Source organism: Entelurus aequoreus, linkage group LG12 (assembly GCF_033978785.1).
Source record: "Entelurus aequoreus isolate RoL-2023_Sb linkage group LG12, RoL_Eaeq_v1.1, whole genome shotgun sequence".
NCBI lineage: Eukaryota > Metazoa > Chordata > Actinopteri > Syngnathiformes > Syngnathidae > Entelurus > Entelurus aequoreus.
Window position 1 is genome coordinate 34307701 of NC_084742.1, and position 16425 is coordinate 34324125.

The 16425-nt window shown below is 36.1% G+C and overlaps 1 protein-coding gene across 2 annotated transcripts; it reads right to left on the minus strand.

The window, feature by feature from the left end:
* Positions 1-3990: 3990 nt before the first annotated feature.
* LOC133662078 (CD99 antigen-like protein 2) lies at positions 3991-15972 on the minus strand. Of its 2 annotated transcripts, none has more exons than XM_062065747.1 (10): positions 15770-15972; positions 14582-14635; positions 12388-12408; positions 12208-12243; positions 11962-12045; positions 8812-8877; positions 8675-8737; positions 8485-8604; positions 6908-6973; positions 3991-6819 (listed from the first exon to the last, which is right to left on the minus strand). In XM_062065747.1, exons 1-10 carry the CDS (start codon positions 15831-15833, stop codon positions 6758-6760), a joined length of 636 nt encoding a protein of 211 aa, XP_061921731.1. In that variant the 5' UTR covers positions 15834-15972; the 3' UTR covers positions 3991-6757. The 2 variants fall into 2 exon arrangements, with proteins under 2 accessions (XP_061921731.1, XP_061921730.1); XM_062065746.1 differs by having other exon boundaries at positions 3992-6819; positions 8812-8880.
* Positions 15973-16425: the final 453 nt, after the last annotated feature.

Here is a 16425-nt window from a genome sequence, read left to right on the forward strand (position 1 = left end):
CAGTCAAAACCAATAATCATATTTCCGAACCTTTTTCGTTAAAAAGAGGAGTAAAACAGGGATGTCCTGCATCTGGATTATTATTTAATTTGGTTATTGAACCCTTAGTTGCAAAAATAAGAAGTGAAAATAATATTCATGGTATAAAAATTGGCTCTCAGTATTATAAGCTATCGATGTATTGTGACGACATAATTCTCTACCTGTCACATGTTAACTCCTCTCTTCACTATATCAATAATGTCATCACTGAATATGGCTGTTTATCAGGGTATAAAGTCAATTGGGACAAATGTGAAATATTACCACTTAATAAACACTGCAAGAAATCACAAGTTCAGAACTCCAAAATTAAATGGAAAGAGGCAGAAATCATATATCTATGACTACACATTACACCAAACTTTTATACAAACAGAGATCTAAATCTTAAACATTTAAAAAATAAGATAAAATCCAAAATGGAACGCTGGTCACGTCTCCAAATATCACTTTGGGGTCAGGTGAACATAGTAAAAATGAGTATACTGCCAGCAGTTAATTATATACTGAAAATGATGCCTGTCCTAATTAATAAAAGTTGGTTTAAGAAAATACATACAATTATATCACATTTTATATGGTGTGGAAAGAAGGCCAGTTGTTCATACTTAAGGTTGTCTTGTACACAATATAAAGGAGGACTACAATGACCAAACTTCTTACATTATTATATCTCCTTCGGTTGTGAACAAGCAAGCCACTTATTTCATTCTTCTGCAGATAAGGACTGGGTCAACATAGAAAAAAATATGTTAATGAATTTGGACATTGATGTGGGGAGTTTATATTATATTAAAAAAAATACCTCATGAATTGAGGCAGAGCCCAATAGAAGCCACCTTTAACATTCTAAAACTGTGTCAGAAAATACTAGGAATCAAGTCAATGACATCTGTAAATCAACCGCTTTGGTACAATCCTAATATCATAATTAGTAAAAAAAAATGTGGTTAAATGGACAACATGGAAAGACAGAGGTATTACTAAACCTCATCATATTATTAATAAAAAGTCTTTTAAACCGTTCAATGATTTAGTTGATCAATATAATGTACCCAGAAATAATTTTTTAATTTTATCTCTTTAAAACACGCTGTAAATAAATGCATATCCTCTGAAAGTATGTCTTTAAATAGCCATGAACTGGAAGATGCACTTTTTAATCAAGATACATTTAAGAAATTAATTAAACTATTTTATGGAATAATAAATGAACACCACACTAGAAATGCAAATGATGCATGTGTTGGGAAATGGATGATGGACTTAAACATTTTAGATGAAAGAGACATATCATGGAATTATATTTGGAAAAATGCCAATAAGCCCTTTAGAAGCATTAAAGATAAACTGACTCAATTTAAGATATTGAATAGATTGTATTTTACATCTTCTCAGCTGTTTAAAATTGGTGTAGTAGATAGCAAGTTATGTATGAAGTGCCGGGCAGCCGGGGCAACTCTTGTTCATTTATTGTGGGAATGTCAGAGAATAAAAGAATTATGGTTGAAAACAACAAAAGAAGCAATCACAGTCCTTAATATAAATATCCCAATGACACTGCAAACTTGTATTCTTGGGGATCTCCATCAATTTAGTAACGTGTCATCAAAGAGTAAAAATGCATTTCTTTCAATATGCATAATAACAAAAAGGGTAATATTTAAAAAATGGATAGATATTGATAGTCCAACTCATACTGACTGGTACACACAAGCTATGGAGATGATATCAGTAGAACAAACTGCATTTCCATTTATCAATTTTCTACCGCTTGTCCCGTTCGGGGTCGCGGGGGTTGCTGGAGCCTATCTCAGCTGCATTCCGGCAGAAGGCGGGGGAACATACTGCATTTAGTTTAGATAATAATGAGTCATATATTGGAATATGGGATCCATTATTTAAATTTGTTTTAACTATCAAATGAACCAAAATATATTATATCATTGTGGAAAATATTGGACACAATGTGTTGTCAAGTTTATGAGATGCGATGCAAGTGTAAGCCACTGTGACACTATTGTTGTTGTTTTGTTTTTTTAATAAATGTCTAATGCAGTAGTTCTTAACCTGGGTTCGATCGAACCCTAAGGGTTCGGTGAGTCGGGCTCAGGGGTTCGGCGGAGGTCAAGACACAACCGTTACACTCATCGTGTAAATAAAAATTTCTCCCTATCGGCGTATTACGGATACGGCAACAGCAGAAGTCAGACTGATTTGCAGGTGTGTAATTTGTTGTGAGTTTATGCACTGTGTTGGTTTTGTTGTTTGAACAAAGTGATGTTCATGCACGGTTCATTTTGTGCACCAGTAAAAAAAACATGGTAACACTTTATTATGGGGAACATATTCACCATTAATTAGTTGCTTATTAACATGCAAATTAGTAACATATTGGCTCTTAACTAGTCATTATTAAGTACTTATTAATGCCTTATTTGGCATGGCCTTATTATCACCCTAACCCTCTAACCCTAACCAAATTACTCTAAATTAAGCCTTTGTTACTTAGAATATGTTCCCCATACTAAAGTGTTACCAAAAACATATAACTTTGTCTTGAATTTGAAAAAAAAAACATTTTATTTTTCACTAAAGAAGGGTTCGGTGAATGCCAGTGGCGTGCAGTCACTAGAGGCAGGGGAGGCACGGCCTCACCTGCCATCATGGAAAGAAAAAAAAAAGTAAAAAGAAAAAAATAATAATTACATTGTTATATGTATCCAGTGATTATACTAAAGTTATTTTCCATTTAACTTCACCAGTTTTAGATTATTTTTATTTTCACATTTGCCGTTCAAATACTGAGAAGAGATGGTGCGGTGATCAGCAGCCAGTTGAGGCACGTCACTGCGTTGTGCCTCAACATGGATTGTGCGCAATGACTCGGCTAACTGCTGGCCTGCTGAGCAGTGAGAGCGTATTGCTATATGAATTATATTATACATTTCCATAGTTTAGTTAGCTGAGGTATATAATGTACAGTGTATTTTGTCAACAACTGTATGTGTGTAAAGTGCTGAGCATTCATAAAACTGCTGCGAAGACACACTGTGTGAGGCTCGTCTCATAACCCCGCCTCCTGGTGCCAAGCATCTCCGCCGCAGAATGCACCGCCCGACGGGAGCGCCGCGGCCACACCAACCAAAGCCCACACCCAAACCCTCCACGTGCAAGACCGAATCCACCCAAAAAAAGTCACTTAACAAGAAGCCAAAAAGTGCAAAAACAACAATGCTCGCGCTGCAGGAGCCGCGAACGACCGCAGGGACACAACAATAGGTACACCTGCACTGCAGGTTCATATGTTTGTAAATCTGACTGTGATGATGCAGTCGTGCCTCACCAGACATTAACCTCACCGCACGCCACTGGTGAATGCGCATACGAAACTGGTGGGGTTCGGTACCTCCAACAAGGTTAAGAACCACTGGTCTAATGATAATATCAATGAGGGATTTTTAATCACTGCTATGTTGAAATTGTAACTAATATTGATACTGTTGTTGATAATATTCATTTTTGTTTCACTACTTTTGGTTTGTTCTGTGTCGTGTTTGTTTCTCCACTCAATTGCTCTGTTTATTGCAGTTCTGAGTGTTGCTGGGTCGGGTTTGGTTTTGGAATTGGATTGCATTGTTATGGTATTGCTGTGTATTGTTTTGTTGGATAGATTTAAAAATTTTTTTTTTAAATAAATAATAAAAATAAAAATAAAATCGATTTTTTTAAAAATGAGAATCGATTCTGAATCGCACAACGTGAGAATCGCGATTCGAATTCGAATCGATTTTTTCCCACACCCCTAATATATATATATATATATATATATATATATATATATATATATATATATATATATATATATATATATATGATGATGATGAAACCAATCCCTTGTCTTTTCAAACAATTTAAAAAAACAAGAATGAATGTCAGTCTTCCACAAATGTTTTATTAAGTGTACTAGGCATTCTGCTAACAAGGAGTTAAAATATGTTGGAATATAGCGAGAAAACAGACAGAAAATTATGAAAAATGTTAACATTTTGTTGTGCAAATTGATATGTACATGATGTCAAATTCACACAGAAAAATTATTAGGTGCATATGTAGGAAATGCGATAAAACTGTGGGGACTTTATAGTGATTTAATAAACGGGCGCACCTATGAAGTGAGAGACATTATTTGTAAGGTCGGAAAAGCAAAAACACTACACTTTCACTCTAAATCAATCATTTTGTTACCTTCGTGTGCAAGCACATGTTAATAAAAGTCACTTTTAGTCGGCTATCTTTGGTCAAATCCAAATTTGCAGCAAGATGAGAGGAGGATGTAGGCACTAAGTGATTATCATGATAATTATTCTATCAGAGCTCTAAAATGACAGCAGATAAACGGTGAACGAGATTTCAAAAAGCGATTTTAGCAAAAGGTAAAAAAGACAATGTTAAAGGCTTAACACTGGCTGTGTCTCAAACTCCACACTTTTGTGCTTACACTTAGCATTTTGAGTGCATAAGTGCACACTTTCAGTACCCGGATGTTGCACTCAATGAAATGTGTGCGCAGTAATGCACACTGACCACCCTCAGTCATTGCCAATTGGCCACGTCACGAAAGGGGAGGGACTAACTTGAGTAAATAAAAAAATAAAGAAAGCATGTAAATAAATGAGTGTACATTGTATACCAAGTAGTACACAGTATACTTCAAGTGTCCATTTGAGACACAGCCATTGTTGTATCACAATGCTAGAGCTACTGCAGTAACAGTCAAACTACAGCCTATTCCATCAAGCTAAACCACCTTTGAACTTTGCAATCTCTATCTAACCTCACAGGGAAAACAACCAATATTCATCCAAACTTCTACACGCTTCCTTCATGATGCCATCGCTGTGAGAAGCTTGGCAGGCAAAAGTAAAATCATTATTTACATTTTAGAGGAAGCAGCTCCACTATGGTTAATGGTTTTAAAAAAAATGCAAATACTACACAACCAATGCTTGCAACAACAAAAATAAATAAATAAATGTCACATTTTACAGGAATGAGGACACCTTAATAAAATTAGTCTCGCATAATGACAATAATATACATTATTGTTGTGGTGAAATATTAGCCAGTCAGCAGTGGTTAGAGTGCATCCGGAAAGTATTGTAGTGCTTCACTTTTTCGTTTTATGTTACCGCCTTTTTAAAAAATTGACTAATTTAATTTTTGTCCTCAAAATTCTACACACAATACCCTATAATGACTATGTGAAAATGTTTTTTCTTCTTTTTAAACTGCAAATTTATTTTAAAAAACAACACATGTACATAAGTATTCACATCTTTTGCTCAATAATCTGTTGATGCATTTACAACATTAAGTCTTTTTGAATACGATGCCACAAGCTTGGCACACCTACCTTTGGGCAGTTTCACCCATTCCTCTATGCAGCACCTCTCAAGCTCCATCAGGTTGGATGAGAAGCGTTAGTTTTCATCCAGGATGTGTCTATACATTGCTAAAGGCAGTGATTCATGTTTAATACATTTGCAATTAAAAAAAAAATCATTATGGGGTATTGTGTGTAGATTTTTTAAGGACTCAAATTAATTTATCCCATTTTGGAAAAAGGCTATCCCATAAAATGTGGAAAAGGTGAAGCGCTGTATGAGTTATTCAAACTGGTTCAAGTAAGAAATAATTGTTTCAATGGCAAATAGTCAAAATCCCTGAATATGGATCATCGCTAGGGTTGCAAAATTCCGGGAATATTCAAAGTTGGAAAGATTCCATGGGAATTAATGGGAAATTAATGGGAATAAACATTGAATGCAACATGCTAGATCCTGCAGCATGATTATTAGCTAAAACAACCTTATTTTAATGCAAGTTCAGTTGAATTTCAACCCTGCACTGTGCATTCCACCATCAGATGTGCAGTGCATTCTTCCATCACATGCACACATGACTGTAGACTACCCCAGCAGACTTCCACTCAAGCTAGCTCGCTAGCTGTTCCTGTACTTGTTAAATGATTTTGGGGCCAATATCTCTAGCTAGCTAGGTTTATGTACCACCACAGTCTCATAATGAACCGACATTTTTCCGTTAGCCATGATGCTAATTTTCTCTATGTTAAATCCCATTCATTTATGCTAACAACGTTAGTGATCCGAATTGACCTTTTTTGTGATCTGTAAAGTTCAACTAGCAAATACTACATCAAAACGTGTAGTTTCCACTGCCTTCTGTTCTGCTAGCTTTTCTGTTGTCATACAAGAATGTAAGTTATAGTTTGATTTAGCATGCTGGTTGAGTGTTCATTTATTCATCTAGCCTATTTCTATTCATTTGTCCATCAGTAAAATATTTTTAAAGACTACTCCAATTGTTTAGCTGACTATTTATAACTGTGTGTGGCATTGCATTAGTGTTTTACAAGTTTCTCATCTTATTCTAAAGAATAAGATGGACGGTGTCCAACTTTGAATAATCCAAAAATGGTAAAAATGGTAAAAATTTCCAAATTTCCCGAGCTTAACTTTCTGTGGTAAATTTCCGGAAACTTTCCACCCCTTTGCAACCCTAATCATCGCCTTTAAAAATGCAATTGTGTATAGAAATTAAAATTCTAACAATGTTAGCTACTTCAATGTTGTCGATTCAGCAACACAGTGCACTGCTACATGACCCCTGTGTGCGTGTGTGTGTGCGTGCGCTACACAACATTCTCCTCCATGCGAGGTTCAGCACTGGCTTGCTGCAGAAGCGTTTGTTGGACTGTAGAAACAAAACAAAAAAAAACATCCATCATTGCAAGTCAGTTTAAACACACAGACATTGTGAACTAGAGGAAAAGGAAGACTACCTTGCGGTTCTGATGCCACCACACAATCCGGATTGTCAGCCTTTATCATCCCAGCATTCAGGCTCTCTGTTGAAATAAAAGAAAACAAAAAACTTTTCTTCCCACTTTTTCTTCTTCTAGGACAGTGGTTCTTAACCTGGGTTCGATCGAACCCTAGGGGTTCGGTGAGTCGGGCTCAGGGGTTCGGCGGAGGTCAAAACACACCCGACTCATCATGTAAATACAATCTTCTCCCTATAGGCGTATTACAGATACGGTAACAGCAGAAGTCACACTGATTTGCAGGTGTGTAATTTGTTGTGAGTTTATGCACTGTGTTGGTTTTGTTGTTTGAACAAGGTGATGTTCGTGCACGGTTCATTTTGTGCACCAGTAAAAAAACATGGTAACACTTTAGTATGGGGAACATACTCACCATTAATTAGTTGCTTATTAACATGCAAATTAGTAACATATTGGCTCTTAACTAATACCTTATTTGGCATGGCCTTATTATAACCCTAACACTCTAACCCTGGCCCTAACTCTAACCAAACAACTCTAAAGTAAGTCTTTGTTTCTTAGAATATGTTCCCCTAGTGTCCAAAAAACTCTAAATTAAGTCTTTGTTACTTAGAATATGTTCCCCATACTAAAGTGTTACCAAAAACATAAATGTCTTGAATTTAAAATTGTTTTTTTGTTTTTTTTTCACTAAAGAAGGGTTCGGTGAATGTGCATATGAAACTGGTGGGGTTCGGTACCTCCAACATTTTAAGAACCACTGTTCTAGCATTTACTGATGGGATTTATGGCTCTTTGAAGGGAGTCGGATCTCGAGGAGCAGTTCGTTATTGTTTTTTCTAATCAAGGAAACAATCACTGGTAGGTAGCAGTTATGAATTCAGATGTGGATCAGAATTTTTCAAATCTACACCAATATTGCCCTATTGGTGGTAATTATTCTGAAATATTACCTATATGAAAATATTCCATAAGGTGCTGCCGTATTCCCATGCTTTGACAGTGACCACTATTTTGCGGTTTCCCTTACCTAAACAACTTTGCAGCACAAGAGAATTTTAACAATACAAAAATAATAATAAAGAATACAATGTATACAGAAAGTATAAATAAAACTAGAATCCAAATTAGGACATGATAGAAATGTGAATACCAAATTGTATTACCCAGGGCCGCTACTGGCTAAATTGGCAAAATGTTATTTGGAGCTCTATTACAGTTTTTTCACACTTTTTACATTTACCTTGAAAACGCTTTTTATTTTATTATTTTTTTAAATCAGACTTGAATTGGATGAATGTTTTGACCTAAGACAAATTCGTTGGAAATAAATGTTTCAAAAAATGTAAGATAATTACAACATAAAGTTGCATATGTTCCTAGCACTACAAACGTCCTATTATATTCTTATCGGTGACGGAGCGGGAAGGGGCTAGAAATACGTTTGCGGTAAAATTGCAAAAAAACGGCTCCAAAGCGAACGGTTTTCATTGTTCAATTAAAAGAGCCGTTCCAAAGACTTGATTCGTTTCCGAACGTCACACCTTTACTAGCATTCACTTGATGATTCTTACGCTGTATGCCAAAGCACAACTTCTTCTTCTGGTAGGAGATGTAGCTGGTGACCGCGCCCACCAGCGCCATGACGACAGCACTAGCAATGCCTGCGATGGTGCCCACTTCTGCTGTGGTCTCTGGTCGCACACACACACATACACACGTGTGAGGAGTCCACAAATTAACGTGCAAACACATCAAACTCACCGTTGTTGTCTTCGTATTGATTAATGTGATCGCGGTCACCTGGTCGTCCGCCTGGTCGTCCGCCTGACAACACACAACACTTTATAAAAACAAACACACACTTTTAAAGACACGTTTAAGGCCAAAGTAGTCGATACCTTTGCCTTTGTCAGGTTTGTAGTTGTCGTCTTTGCTGACGTCAATTAAGTCGCTGTCGGAAAATTCTTCTTAAAAACAAAAACACTTTTTAGTGCTCCAGATATGACTTAAGGCAGCGTTTCTCAAAGTGTGGGGTGCGCCCCACTGGTGGGGAATAGAGACATGACAGGTGGGGCGCGAGGAACGGGAGGAAATTTCACTTTGATTTTTTTTTAAATTTTTTTTATTATATTCTTTGATTTTTTTTTTACTATGCTTTCATTTTCTATACACACTGGAAATCACTTTGTGATTCTGTCTGTGAAATCCGCTATATAGATAAATGTAAATTACTTATTTTTCCTGTATGCTTTACATTTCTAGGTAGGAGTGAAAGTTTGACAGACAGCAACAGTAACTAATGGGGGCGGGGCTAAGCGGAAGCTTTGTGAATGGTGAGTCACTGTGCGAGGATTTGCTGTTTTGCAAATACATAAAAAATAGAGCCACTGCTGATGAGCTGTTCAAGATAATGGACAGTTTCCTCAAAGAACACGACCTTAAATGGGAAAACTGTGTGGGCTTTTGCTCTGATGGCGCGCATGGCAAAGTCAAGAAACGGGCTGCAGGCTCTAATAAAAAGGGTTGCGCCAAATGCGCATTGGACACAATGTGTCATTCACCGGGAAACACTCGCGTCAAGGCAGCTCAGCCCCGAATTCAATGAGGTTTTAACAGTGGCAGTGTCAAGCCTGCAACCCCGATTTGAAAAGCTGTGCAGTGCAAAACAGGCTCATTGCAGCCACTAATGCTGGAGTACTGTAAAACTCATGTTCACTTGCCCTGTCCTCCTTTTTTTGGCAAAGATTGCAAAGTGGCACTTTTATTTTCATTTATTATTGAACTTGATGCAAGTTATAACACTTTTATTTGATTTATTATTGAACTTGATGCAAGTTATAACACTTTTTTTGATTTATTATTGAACTTGATGCAAGTTATAACACTTTTGTTTTATTTATTATTGAACTGGATGCTAGTTATAACACTTTTATTTGATTTATTATTGAACTTGATGCAAGTTATAACACTTTTTTTGATTTATTATTGAACTTGATGCAAGTTATAACACTTTTGTTTTATTTATTATTGAACTTGATGCAAGTTATAACACTTTTGTTTTATTTATTATTGAACTTGATGCAAGTTATTTGATTTATTATTGAACTTGATGCAAGTTATAACACTTTTATTTGATTTATTATTGAACTTGATGCAAGTTATAACACTTTTTTTGATTTATTATTGAACTTGATGCAAGTTATAACACTTTTTTTGATTTATTATTGAACTTGATGCAAGTTATAACACTTTTGTTTTATTTATTATTGAACTGGATGCTAGTTATAACACTTTTATTTGATTTATTATTGAACTTGATGCAAGTTATAACACTTTTTTTGATTTATTATTGAACTTGATGCAAGTTATAACACTTTTGTTTTATTTATTATTGAACTTGATGCAAGTTATAACACTTTTGTTTTATTTATTATTGAACTTGATGCAAGTTATTTGATTTATTATTGAACTTGATGCAAGTTATAACACTTTTATTTGATTTATTATTGAACTTGATGCAAGTTATAACACTTTTTTTGATTTATTATTGAACTTGATGCAAGTTATAACACTTTTTTTGATTTATTATTGAACTTGATGCAAGTTATAACACTTTCGTTTTATTTATTATTGAATTGATGCAAGTTATTTTATTTGATATTGAACTTGATGCAAGTTATACCACAGCTGCACAGTTATTTTATTTATTATTGAACTTGATTTTATTTTATGTTATTGAGTTTGAATGTATAAAAGTTGATGTTACTTGATGTTCGATAAATTTGAAAATGTTAAGCTTGGCATTAGCGTTCTGTTGGGGCGATGGGGGCAGGTGGGGCTTGAAAACTCCCCCTTGTCCAAAGTGGGGGATGACAAAAAAAGTTTGAGAACCACTGACTTAAGGGGATCTATTATGCAAAAGTGTCTTTTTAATAATGTTTTAACATTAATATTTCTGGCCTGCCACATCATATGACCTGCAAAACTTGGAAATAATATGTGTCAAAGTACTTGTTCTCTCTTACTAAATATATTTATTTTTATTGTGACAGAAAGATGCATGTACTGTGTACAATTGCATATATTTCTGACTTTATTGTTGAAGTATTATCATATATTCCAAAAATATTTTGTTTAAATAATGAGTACCGGTACTTAAATATCTGCATGACTTATAATTTCAAAGCAAGTTATCCATATCATAATATCATGAGGCGATTGGGTTCGATTCCCTGTTTTTTCTGTATGGAGTTTGCATGTTTTCCCCTTGACTACATGTGTTCTTTCCGGGTACTCCAGCTTCCTCCCACCTCCAAAGACATGCACCCGGGGATAGGCTGATTGGCAACACTAAATTGTCCCTAGTGTGTGAATGTTGTCTATCTGTGTTGGCCCTGCGATGAGGTGGCCACTTGTCCAGGGTGTACCCTGCCTTCCGCCCGAGTGCAGCTGGGCGACCCCGAGAGGGACAAGCGGTAGAAAATGGATGGATTACACATTTATATTAATGTATATTTACTGTTACATGCGGCTCTCTGTGATGTGGCCCTCAATCAAAATGAGTTTGACACCCCTGCCCTGTATCAGGTGTGTATGAGCACCAAAAGAGAGAAAATAATCTACAATCTCCCCTTTTGAAATGGTCTTTTTTATGATGTTATGAACTAAAAACCTCCCTTGTTGACATACCACCTCTGACAGTGCTTATATATATATATATATATATATAAAAAAGCAGGCTTCGCTACACACCTTAAATGCAGCCTGGGTCCCTGCCATCTGTCATTGAGTCATCTCCAGATGTGGGAGTAGTTAATTTGATCATTTGGTTTTCCTTCGGTGAATAGGCTAACCTAGCTGGATGCTGCTGTTCAAATGTGAGTGTAATGCTAATGCTTGAGTTGCTAATGTTTGTGTTCCAACTCCTTAACTCGCATGCATGTTTTCATGCATGTGAAGTTTTGGGGCAAAAGGGTGCGTTTAGTGCAAAAACAAAATAAAAACAAAACATGCTTGTCCGCTTCCAATGAAGCTAAGCTGCAACCCACCTCCACTCTTCCCTTTGTTCTTGTCTCTGTTACCAATGTCATTGTTGGGGTCCAAGGCATCAGACAGGTCGAAGCCATCATCAACTGTCAGGGTTAAAAGGTGAGGGGGGAAGCAAGGGATGAAAGAAAAAAAGAAAAATAATAGAAGCATCTTAAATAAATCAATAAATTAGTGGGGCGGGGGGAAAATGGGGGCGGCAGCCAACATTCTCATGTCATCATTCTGACGCCACAGCAGCTTCTTACCTGGTTTAGGTTTGGGCTTGTTAGGAGCCTTGGTAGCTGTAGGGGGCAGTAGAAAACATTTGACCTTACAAAATAAAAGCTTGTTGGCAAGTGACCAAGAGAATAGCATGTTGCTGTTGCCATAGCAACCTGAGTGTAGCTACTTTAGTGGTCCATGGGTACATTTTGGCGTGTTCTTACCTGCTGGCTTTGCAGTGGTGGCTGTCGGTGTTTGTTCAAGGAAAGAATGTTAAAAGAAATATAGGAAATGTTTGAACTTCCTTTTAGGGAATTTAAGGATAATTATTAGGGGTGTAAGGGTACTTGTATTTGGAACAGGTACAGCAGAAATTGTAATGGAAAATCTAAATTTCGCAAGAAATGATTGCAATTTTATTGTGTAAAAGTGTTAATCTAATGAGTAAAAAAATCTGTAATTTTACATGAAACAGTAATGTTTGTGATATTACAAATGCAGAAGTCAAAATATGAGAACAAAGTGAAACAAGTAAAAACATTTTTTTTAAATCCTTAATATGTGAGCCACATTGAGTTTATGTAAAAAACTTGGAAGAGACAAACATTTTGCAGGAGATTACTAAAAACACAAGAGCGCTGTCATAAAGATGATTTTTGACTCACTTTTTAGCACAGACTGTTTATTTTAATATAAAACTCTGACAAAAAAATTGACAAAAATCCAAAGTCCAATGCAGTGATTCTGGTGAATATACAAAATAAGGATAATAGTATTAGTATTAATATTCCTGTCCTAATTTTAAAAAACTTTCTAAAAAATCTGAATTTTACATGAAACGTCCGATAACTTATAAAGATGAAAGTTGTCATATTATAAGACTTTTTTTTTTTTTTTTCGAGACAAAAGTTTCAATGTAACAAAACAAAAAATAAAGTTGTGCCTTGTTTATTGCTGTTAATGGTTCCAGGCCTGACCACGGTAAACATTTTCCGCCAAGTGGGTTTATTAATAATACATTTGATATTTCTCCAATGGGCTCACCACCCATAGGAGGGGGAACAGAGGTCGGGTGCAATGTGAGCTGGGCGGCAGCCGAAGGAAGGGCCCTTGGCGGTCTGATCCTCGGCTACAGAAGCTAGCTCTTGGGACGTGCAACGTCACCTCGCTGGGGGGAAGGAGCCTGAAATGGTGCGCGAGGTGGAGAAGTTCCGGCTAGATCTAATCGGACGGAAGATGGATGAATGGACATTTAATATGTTCATAGTAATAATAATAATAATACCTGAGATTTATATAGCGCTTTTCTAAGTACCCAAAGTCGCTTTACATGTTAAAAACCCATCATTCATTCATTCATTTATAATGACAGCATAAAAAAACTGTTTACAACCTTCTTAAACATAATTTGAGCTCTCTAAACATAAAATAACCTCCATATGGTCCCGTTTAAAGTTGTTTCATCCAATATAGTAGCTTTAAGGAAACACTTTGTCACATCCTTGGTAATACCTCGAAGTTAGAACTGGACTTCCATGCGCTGAAACCACGGCTTTAAATTGTTCTGTAAAAACTTTTTCAACTTGTAATACATCTAATACCTAATTTAACAAGTCATTGAACACTTGATTTAGGAGAAAAACCTCCGAAATGAAGTAAAGCCGTGAGATTTGAAGCGTGATGTAGTGAGGGACGACTAAAAAATAAATAAATAATATAAACCTAAATTTAGAATAAAGTCATAATATTATAAGAAAAAATTTGTAATTGGCACGAAAAAGAAACAATTTTATGATGAAATACCGCAATGTTGCAAGAACGGAGGGAGACTGTGAGAAAAAAGTGAAACATTTACAATAAACGAGAAAAGAAAAAAAAGTAGAAAGCCATAATATTAAAAATTGTTATAATTACTTTAATGCTAAAAGTTGTACTTCTACGTGAAAAAGTATTCATTTGAAATACTCAAAAAGCCATCATATTTTTCTCAACCCATCTTTTTTTAGTATTTAAAACAGAGTTTTACAATAAATCATTGTCGTCATAATGGAGACATTTTTACGGGAATAAAGTTACAATTTTGTAATAAAAACTCACCAACTCATAAAAGAATAAAGTTGTAGTCGTAAGAGAAAAAGTCATTATATATTTGAAAACAAGTACTACTTGTAGAAGATGAAAATTGTAATACCGTATGATGTCAACACATTCTTATTTATTAGCGAATTACATGCCAAGTTTTCGATTTTTTTATATTCCAAATTAAAGATAACAAAAAACTAAATCTTAGCAATTTTATGTTTTATTTTTTCTTCCCTTACTGTTCCCAAAACGAATCCAACTGTGACCTTGAATCAAGATATGTGCCGAAACGTGTTTATGATGTGCCCTTACACCCCTAATTATTGCTGTTCTTACTTTTTAGAAGGTCATCGCCCAGAGCGTCTGCCAAGTCCAGGCCCTGAGACAGAACTAGAGAGAGGATGACAAAGGTAAACAATTCAATAACCACAATTCTAGGTCTTTTTAGAACACAAACCAACACAGGCGCACACACACAAGCTCCCATTGTGCCCACTAAGCCCCTGTTTATTGTGCACACTCTCATCATTATTTAGGAGACAATGTAACTCACCTTACATATTGTGTGCACACACGTGTGTGTGTGTGTGTGTGTGTGTGTATCAAGGCAGCTCTGGTGTTGTGTTTGTAGATAAAATGTCACTATACCACATCCTGCACCAGTGTGTAAAAGCTTGTAAACTTGTATTGTTGAGTGGTTAGCTCAATCACTGTTCAAACATTGAGCATTTTAAGAAATTGTACAAATCTAATATTTTAGTTAGGTGTAGTGAGGTCTAGGCTTATTTTGAATACGAGTATGAATGACTTATGACTTATGATGATATATTGAGAATTGTAAGCACAAATTGAGTTTTTTGGATCCAGATGGATGTGATAAAATGTGGTTCAGAGGAAACTGGATATTACTTAAAGTAACTATGTAAAAAAAATGGGGGTTCAAAAAGTTTATACTTCTTCCCATTACCCTTTTGAGATATGTTTAATTTAATTTTTATTTTATTTTCTTACTTCAATTTTCTTTTCTTTTTTGTGAAATAATATTGCCATTGAGCACAACACTGTTCACTGGAGATATGTACCGTATGTATATTATGTACCACATGTATGATGTGGAGCTGACTATGACATACTCAATAAACAACAAGATAATCAATGGTGGCACAACATATGGTTAATCATTATTAGGTATTTAGTCTGTTAGGTAGCAGTTCCAATTAACTGAAACATGAATTATTCAAAAAAAGTGCATTAAAACATGACTTGTATAACAATTATTTACTATTTGATATGTAACAATATTGTTTAATTATTTGATGATTTAGACAGAGCCAGGTAATAATAGATGGCACAATTTAGCAAAATAGCGTCCAACAGGTGTAATAAGGTAATCATTTTAAAATGATATTTGTGTAAAAACAAGGTCAATATCGCAAGAAGGGTGCTGCTGCCTTGCCGGTGCTCCGTTATTCGGCCTGCAGTGAGGCACAAAGGCGGCACGTGGACGCGCAGTCTTTTCTTTACCTTGCAGAGGAAACAGCAACGCCAGCAGCAAACAGCCGCACCAAACACCGCGAAGAGCCGCCATGGCCGACAAGGAGCCGGTGAGGAGAAGCGAACAAGATACTGGGCGTGTCTCCGCCGAGCCTGTTGTGAGAGTCCTCAAACAGCGCGGTGAGAGTGTCGAGGATGAAGAGCCGCAGTCTAGGCGTTCACTATGGCGCCCGTGGACACGCCCACATGCGGAAAGTTCCGCTAGCTCCTTTCAAAATAAAGCCCCCATCGGAAGTAAATGTATGGGGGCATCGATGACGTTTGTTTTAATAAATATAAAATGGTAGTTATCATTTTTGTCACTGCTCACACACCAGAGGGCGCTCTTCCAGTCTGGAGATTGCAGTGACGGGTTGTAGTCTTCAATTCATTTTTTGCCATTGTTTTTGCCAGTATGATTATAAAAGCACGCTCATAGTAGATATTACGATAAATGTTACTTGTTGGGACACATGCTTTTAAATGACAGTTGCTGGCACTTTTAGTCATGTATCATTATTTATCATCATCAATTCATTGTGTTCCTAAACGCAGAACATTCTCCTTGGATGGCGCTGATGGTGGTATCAGATCGGTTCCAACAAATTGCAGTATCGCCCGCCACTGGTCAACAGTCAGATCTGCAG

Bases quoted from the DNA above. Each gene is read 5' to 3' on its own strand.
- LOC133662078 (XM_062065746.1), bottom strand. From the start codon at position 15,833: ATGGCGGCTCTTCGCGGTGTTTGGTGCGGCTGTTTGCTGCTGGCGTTG. The intron at 12,244-12,387 runs GTAAGAACACGC...TGCCCCCTACAG, and splicing joins CACCACTGCAAAGCCAGCAG to CTACCAAGGCTCCTAACAAG. The intron at 12,046-12,207 runs GTAAGAAGCTGC...TAACCCTGACAG, and splicing joins CAAGCCCAAACCTAAACCAG to TTGATGATGGCTTCGACCTG.